Genomic DNA, 8,627 nt, shown 5'->3' with positions numbered 1-8,627 from the left:
ATTTATTTGTTTGTTTGTTTTCATTTTCTTCCAACAGCCCCACCACGTTCAGAAATGTTTCTACTGATATAACTGCTTGAAAGAAGCTACCTGCTGAATATCTCGGGGAAAACTGCTGCTGAGTTAAAGGCAAATTGTTCTCACTACATTTGGTATTCATGCCATTATTTCTGGTTGTTTACTGCAACTGTCTGCGTTCTCTGCAGCTGTTTACTGTCTGCCAAATCTCTCCAAATGAAAATAGCATTTAAACATCAAAGTGTAGGTAAACAGAAATATGCTCTTCATTTTCAAAACCGTCCAGGCTTTCAGGTGCTTGCGTGTAACTTCTTCCTACCTGTTCTTCCTCGCTGCTCTGTTCAAGGGCACCTTGACTGTCATCACTCGAGGAGGTGGGGAGGGATAGTTTTATTTCTTTCACTGCCCCTTATTTGAAATCTCTCTAACCTCTAAAATAGTTATCAAATGTGCAAACTTGACCTGAGAGTCTGGAAGATTTCTCTGCAATTAAGCTCTTTGCCTTCTGATTTTGCTGATTAGTTCCTCTCAAGCTTTGATCATAATCAGTGGAACAGGATGCATCAGACTAAAAAAAAAAGAAGTGAGCATGTGCGAAAATGACAGCAGCTCACGCCTGATAGGCTCCCGAGTGCTGCTCACCTGCACAGGGCATCGGAGCGGCAGGTGTGCCGCAGCTCCAGGCAGTTGGGTTTGTGCCTCTCCTGGTGGGAGCAGGACGGGACGATGGTGCGGCGGCGGCGTTCAGCACATGCCTGGTCCTGGCAGGAGCAGAACAGCAGCGGGTAGCTGAGCTCCCATGAGACACGCTCAAAGAACTGACGCAGGGCCTGAGACACACAGGAACAACATTGTAGAAATGTTTGATTAGTAACATCAGCAGTGTATTTAACTTCCACTCTACAGCTTTTTTATTTTGCAACATTTTAAAAGTTCGCTCAAAATTCGAAATAAAATTGGATGGAAACACGGCTTGTGTCTCAATTCAGGGGCTCCAGCTTTCTAGACTTAGGCCCACAGAGGCCACAGCCTACATGGGCCAGGTAGGCTGCATAAAACTGCTGTGAAATAAAATGGTCGAGCCTTTGGATGATGTATGTTTGCGTTACCACACGCTACCCTGTTTCCGTGATATTATGTTTTTATCATATCTTCAGACTTGAAATGCACTGGAATATGTATTCACATGTCTTTTCACAGGAGGTATAACTTCATAACGGTGGCGGCTGTGGTGTAGTGGTAGAGCAGCCGGCTTGGGACCCGAAAAGTCTTAGGTTCGACTCCCCGCCATACCCACATGTCGTGGTGTCCTTGAGCAAGRCACCTAACCCTCACTGCTCCCCGGGCGCCTCACATGGCTGCCCGCTGCTCCACTTGGGTGTGGATGGGTTCACACACAATTTCGTCATTGTGTGGAAACATACACTGATGACAAATAAAGCACCTTTATAATTAGAATGTTACATGTAAATATAAAAAATACATTAATAATTTGCGTTTAACCCCACTATTAGTAAGTCTACTAGTAGTTGCATTATTTTTAACATTTTATTACAGCATAAATTTAGTCAGTTAAGTAGCTAAACTTACATTTAAAAATAAATTCTTGTTACATGTTCCATGGTACATTTCCACACTACGCCGACTTGTTTAAAAAGGGAAGGACACTCAGATGCAACCTTCATTTTGGGGATTTTGTGGGCTGCATTTGTCGGCTGCATGAGAAGGAGCTCACGAATTGGGACAGCCCTCAGCACAGGGCAGTGATGCAAGCAGCCGACAATTGCGCACTAAGAAGGATACATCCCCTGATATGAGACACACTCAAATAATTTATTGTGGAAATATCCTTGTTTTCTTTGTTCAGCCATCTATTTACACGTCATTGGACCAACACTAAGATAAAGCTGCAGAATCATCTCCTTGATTAATTCGAATGGGTGATTTTTCAACGGATATCACTTTCATCCAATCTCTTAAACCTATTTAACCATTTTTTGTTTGTTTGTTTAGCTCCTAATTGTGGTTTACCATTTTATATAGCTGGTTTCTTAGATTGATCACCTTCGCTAACTCGTATTTTATTTTGTTTTATATTTATTCTGTTGTGCCTTAGTTGTTTAAAAAAAACTGCCTTCATTTTATCACTTTGACGCTTTGATTTCTTTCTGGTATTTTTGTGTCTTTCCCTTTTGAAACTCACAAATATCTCACTCCCAAATTCTTAACCCCTTTCTTAAAGGTGTCATGTTTCCTGTCAATCAACAGCTTTAGCTCACTAAGGTCAGCTATTTTTAACTACAGTCACTTACAAAACGTACAAATACTGTTTTAAACATTTGCAGTGTGACAAGTGAGCACCTTTTTACACAAACTAAAGATTTCTGTCAGTTTCCATTGTCATCAGTGTCAATATTAAACACAGTTTCCTAAGTGAGGTTACATTTCAGAGTTGATTCTTAAAAATCAGTGTGCGTACCTTCTGACACCTCTTCTTGCTGCATGGCTCCTGATTGGCCACAGAGAGCTGTGGGGGTGTGGCCTTGCTGCAGACGGAGTTGTAGGCAGATCGCAGGCGTTTACAGGTCTCATTAAGGTTACAAGCTTTTGTTGCATCCAGACAGGGGTTACAGGGTTTTCCTGCATCGGAGCAGGGGCTCGTCTTCGACAAAGATGAATCTGAACAAACAAATAATACATAAGAGAAAATTTAACCATAAACACACACAATGAGAGAAGCCCACTTTGGGGCTGTTAAATAAAATTTATGACGGTTGTTGGACGATTAGATATTTTCAGATTGGGGCTTTTGGTTGCTGTTTTTGTGTTTTTTAACTCCTAAATTGCAAAACACTAATTGGTGACTTCCTCATAAAGCTAATCTAACTTGTATATTTTGTGTCTCTTGTCTCCTCAGCACTCCATCAATCCACGTGACTTGGAAACTGTTAAGGAGAAAATATTTAGAAGGACATTTTAATTCTTAAATTAAACTGAATAGATAGAAAGTAAAGAAAGAACACAACTGCAGAAGAAGCTAAAAGCAACAAATAATCACTTGAGGCTTTGCAGTATCACATTTTTGAGGCTTTGCAGTTTCACATTTTTGAAAACTCCTTTCATCTCAAAGTTAATTCTTCTGTTCATAAGATGTAACATGCAAATTACCAACAAACTCTATCACTAGTGTTCTGCCTGCATCATCTGCATTTCAACCTGGAAAGACTCACACACAGAAACACGGCAGTTAAACAGTTTTATTGATATGAGAAAGTTCTTTGGCGCTCGAGCCCCGGCAGAAGACATGGGTGCAGTGAACTACTGTGAATTAGCAATCAGCTTAGGATTTAAGAATAACGTCTTCCCCCCGGGGCTTGGACACTGGTGGTGGTGGGGAGGCCAGAGGGAAGGGGTAGCCAGGAAGAGTCTGAGATGAAGGTGGAGAAGGGGTGGAGGTGGGTTGAATGAGTCAGGAGAGCAGACTGATCCTTGGGTGCTGGGCCTTTAGACCTGGATCCCTGTGAGTTGATTGGTACGGTGAGGCGAGGATCTGACGCCGATTGACTGCAGCTGGGAGTGTGACGCAGTGATTGGATGGAGCAGGTGAGGTGGAGAGAGTCTTCCAGTCTGAATTTACGCCTTGGCTTCATAAATCGTCAAGTGTAAAATGTTGAACCTCTTTGGGTCGATGATCTTCACTGTTTATGTTCATGCTTAGAAGACTTAATGTTCAAAAACTCTTACTTCCATCATGTGTCAAATGCACCATACACAGTACACATCAGCAGCAGATGCTGGTCTTTCAAGGAGGGGAAGCTCATTTTCAGCCTACATTATAAAATGTGTCGGTTTATTTACACGTAAATTCTACCCTGAAGTGTGTCCATCTGTTAGTGCTTTGTGACGGTGGAGGGGCTCAGCAGCACCCGCTGGACAGAAACTGATTGAAGTCAGAAAGAGTGATAGAAGTCAGTCTCCAAACACAAGCAGCTACATAAAAAAACCCACCAGAAACAGAGGCTCAATTTGTTGCTAGTCATTTTTAACAAAGATAATGCTGCTAAGGAAAGTCTTTGGTTCAACTCAGAACAGAATGAAACTAAAAAAAATGCTCCCACTTACACCAAAAGATCGCTGATTTGCTCATTTCACTGTCAATCAAAAAGGGATTCAGCCTCCAACAGATCATCCAATCATCATGCAGTAGCTGAGCATCCGGGCCGGCCAAGGCCAGTCCACTGCCCCATAGACCCCCAGAGACGCTGAGCATCCGTGGGCGGGACAAAGCCCAGCATTAACCAATGACTCGTCTTGTTTCGCTGCAATCTTTGCTTCACTGTTGAACTCTGTGGAAGCTTAGCGTCCGGACTGTTTAGAGCACTGTGAAGCTGCGGGAATATGAAAGAGGAAAGCTTCTTAGTTGTTAGTTTCCTAAAGAAATTACGTCAAAACTGCAACGAGCAGGTCCAGCCGGGCTGGAGGAAGAGGAGGCCTGAGTCCTGCAGAGCCATGAGGGTGGCTGTCAGGACCAAGGTGGCCTGGAATTGAGGAGGAGAAAAGGCTTGCTTGGAGCTGAGAAGAGCAGAGATGAAGCTAGCTGAACCCCAGATTGGTAGCGCAGGCTAACTCTTGAAGGCTTTGGTTGGACGGACTTAGTCGTGTGTTTGTCTAATTAAAATTTTACACGTCAAAACAGGGGTGTCAACTTAAGTGTTTTAATGAATCAGCTTTTTGGAGGAAAAAGTTGTCTTCTACAGACAAAGAAAATGGGAGTATTTATTTTACATTCTTTAGCATCTAATTAAAAAGATGGGTTTTGGTTAAACCTAGGTTTGTCTCAGAGCAGGAGGAAAGTTTAATCTTTCTTTAAAATAACTTTAACGGATTTAAGTTCTAAGGTTTAGCTGTTTAACTTAATTTTAACCAGAAAATAGTAAACAATTATCCCAAAAGAAAACTGTTACACATTTAATTATTAAAATCAATCCTAAAGTTTCTACATTGATTAAATATATGGATAAAATAAAGCATTGTTTAGATAAACAGGAAAACAACTGTTGAATCCTGGAATAAAGTAACATCTTGTCAGGGGACATTTCACCTGAAAACTGATAATACAGGCTACATTTAAAAGAACTTTGTGTGTGATTAAATGATTAAGATAAAGAAAACTTAGTGAATCTCAGGCATCTTGGATCTGGAAGAAAATATGTTAAATCACATTTCTTTGCAGATTACCAGACAAAACAATAGAGAATTTGATACACAAGAGGAAAAAATTATATAGGTCTTCTGGACGGGTTCTTCTCTAATGAAACATTTCGTCTCTCCTCCAAGAGACTTCTTCAGTCAGAGAGTTTCAGGCAAAATTCAGGCTTTTAAGCCCTGCCTCCAYGTGACTGATACTCACATCACATGGCTGTCATTGACACCTAATTAACACTTATTGTTAACAGGGGGTGGAGTGATACTGGCATTAGCCGCACTGTAGGAGGGGGGCAACTGAAAACGGAGGCCTCCACCTCTGTTTAATGATGGACGGTCTTTCTTCACAAAAATAGCTTATTTTACTCCCCTCTCAAACCAGTGTTCCTCTCTATCAAGACTGAGAACATCCTCATCTCTGAAAGAGTGACCGCTGGCCTGTAAATGAGTGAAAACTGCAGAGTTCTGGCCATTAGAATTAGCTCGTCTGTGTTGGGACATTCTTTTGAACAGTGGTTGCTTTGTTTCCCCGATGTATAACTGGTCGCAGTCCTCCTGGCACTTAACAGCATATACAACATTGCTCTGTTTGTGCCGGGGCACCGGATCTTTGGGGTGAACCAGCCTTTGCTGTAATGTGTTTTGGGGTTTGAAAGCCACTGGGACATCATGTTTAGAAAATAAACGTCTCAGTTTCTCCGAAACACCCGCAACATACGGAATAACCACTGGTTTGGGTCTGGGTTTGGGGTCTTCATTTTCACCTGAAGGTTGCATGGAATCCTGTCTGTGTTTCCTGTCTGCTTTCAGGAAAGCCCAGTCAGGATAACCACACTGCTCCAGGTCCTGTCGTKTGTGCGATTTCTCTTTCTGCCTGGCTCCTGGGTTTGTAGGGACAMTGTCTGCTCTGTGGTACAGAGTCCTGATCACTCCTAACTTGTGTTCCAGTGGGTGGTGGGAGTCAAAACGCACAAGGTGATACCTTGAAACACAAGGTTTTTATTTTTTTTCACATCCAAACAATATAAAATGTTCAGTTCTTAAATTCAGTCAACTGAATAAAGTCTGGTCCTTTTTGGAGACAAGGAATTTTTTTCGACATCTGTGGAGGAAGGAAGCAACAGTCTTTGACCAGGACAGTCTTGAGGAAGTCCAAAATTCATGAGACTCATCTCTGTGAATTTTAAGGCACAAACGTTGCTAACTGATAAAAAATCAAAATCCAGCTGAATGGTAGTCCCTACACATGCGTCCAAATATTACTTTCTGAAAGTTTAACTAAAATTGAGTCAGGGGTTAATGTGATGTTTTGCAAAAAAAAATATTACACCCAAAATATTACATCTAAGTTCCAAACTAAAACAGGATATCTTAGCTGCCACAGTATGTATTAGGGACTGGTATCAGCTACAATCACATCAAATTGTAGCACAATATCCATATAATTGACTAATAACATCGCTTTACTTTGTTAATGGTAGGCACCAAATATGACGGACAGACAGACAAAAATGCAGACAGATAAAAACAGACAGATACATACAGAAATGCATTTATACAGTCAGACACACAATGTAAAGACTCAACCTGCATCCAGTCAACCAGAGAAGGGCCAATTTGAGCCCATGGGAAAAGGCCATGAGCTACACCCACAAAACCCATGATATTCTCTTCCTCTGCAGTTAAGCAAGACACACAGACAGATGCCATTAAGTTCTAGCCCAACACATCCAATTACAGAGGCCTAATGGGAGAGACAACTGTAACCTTACACATTAAAGCTCTTTAAAGTGTGGTGGTGGTGGTGACATTTCCATGACTTTCCTTTTACATAATATATCATCAAACAGCAACAACTCCAGATAAACGTCCTCTGGTCCGCAACCTGGGAAGTCAAAGGCACACGATTTAAGAGATCAAAAGCTGGATGTTGTGTAATTGATGTTGCAGCTACCACAAATCCACAAATTCAAAAGATTGCTGTCCATCTAATATTTAGTTGTATTATATTGTAGCTGTAGATCACACTGACCAACTGTTCAACAATTTGCACCAATAAATTACAAAACTGACATAGATTAGTCCTACCTATTAAAGCAAAACATCTTGAATAACAACGAATGAGTAAATAAAATGACAAGTCTTGTATAAAGTACCTCAAAGCTATACTCGAGTAAAAGTATAAGCATCTTACCATTAAATGACTTCGGTAAAAGTTAAAGTCTACTCTAAAAATATTGAGTAAATGTTTTAAAGTATCAATACTTATTGTACTTAAGTATCAAAGTACATTTCTGATATAAAATGTACTTAAGTATTAAAAGTAAAAGTATTGAGTAAAAGTTAACATGTTTTAAACAGTATATTACATTACCACTGAATTTTTTTAACAAACTGTTGCCAATAAGAACAACAAAAAAATAATAATCAAACTTCTCCTAAGCTCTCTTAAATAACTTTTCAATATATTTTTATACATTACATTTTAAACAAACTTTAAAAAGCTTTGATTTTATGATAATGATTTCAAATATTTATTAGATTTAATTTATGTATTTTTGGAATTTTTTCTCAATTTTCTCAGGCTATCAGCTGGCCGGGCGCTTCCTGCTGTCGGGGTATGTTTTCAAACTCAGGGTGGAAACTATAACGTCACAACTATTCAACATGGCCTTTGATATCAAGCCTCCTGCATTGAACGTGGCACACACGCATTTCATGACATGCACACGCCACACTTTGTACATCTCATACTAAAACACACACACAAACAGAAGTGCAAGACAACTCCAGCTGAAAGTGACCATTTCCACCTGTTGTGCGCACTAATGACATTTTCATCATAGTTTTAAAACTGTTCTCAAGAGGATGGATCGCATGTACGGAATATGACATTAGCGTTATGAACTTTGCCCAATGTTCGGTAGATGGCCGGTTCGAATCCTGATGTGTGTAAGTCTCCAGTCACGTCGTCCTTGACACACAGGCGCACTAGGATATAAGATATGGTGCAGAATGATATGCTGTGTTGTGAATCCATACCTGTGTTTGAGTGGCAGGTTTAGATATCATCAGATTGTAGAAATTTGTGACCCCAATAATTTAGCTGCAGTAAACAAACCTTGATAATAAAACAATTACCAAAGAACCTCAACATGCATTACATAGGTTTTGATGTACATAATACATTTTTACACAAATGACAATCATTTTTAAAGTCAATTAAATCTTGTGGATGTTCTAAAAGCCAGACATTTGGTAGCACAAGTAAGATTTCAACCCCGATTGTGGCGATTGTGTACGTTTGGGTATTTGACAGGCTGCGGTCTGGGCTGCCCCTACTGCTGGTTTAGCTGGAGGCCCGCTGCTGCTCGGCCCCCCCGGTGGGGTGTGCAGCTGGCCGC

General features: G+C 40.7%; 1 protein-coding gene across 1 annotated transcript in view; it reads right to left on the bottom strand.

Annotated features, from left to right (window-relative positions):
* The window catches only part of gfra2b (GDNF family receptor alpha 2b), a gene marked incomplete at its 5' end in the record, with an annotated part of 189,730 nt that overhangs the window by 66,871 nt on the left and 114,232 nt on the right, over positions 1-8,627 (bottom strand). The window contains 2 exon segments of the mRNA XM_014018220.1: positions 661-848; positions 2,498-2,697. Of these exon segments, the coding sequence (XP_013873674.1) occupies positions 661-848; positions 2,498-2,697 (388 nt within the window).

Source organism: Austrofundulus limnaeus, unplaced genomic scaffold (genome assembly GCF_001266775.1).
Source record: "Austrofundulus limnaeus strain Quisiro unplaced genomic scaffold, Austrofundulus_limnaeus-1.0 Scaffold186, whole genome shotgun sequence".
In the NCBI taxonomy this organism is placed as follows: Eukaryota; Metazoa; Chordata; class Actinopteri; order Cyprinodontiformes; family Rivulidae; genus Austrofundulus; species Austrofundulus limnaeus.
This window is presented reverse-complemented; position numbering and strand designations above follow the sequence as displayed.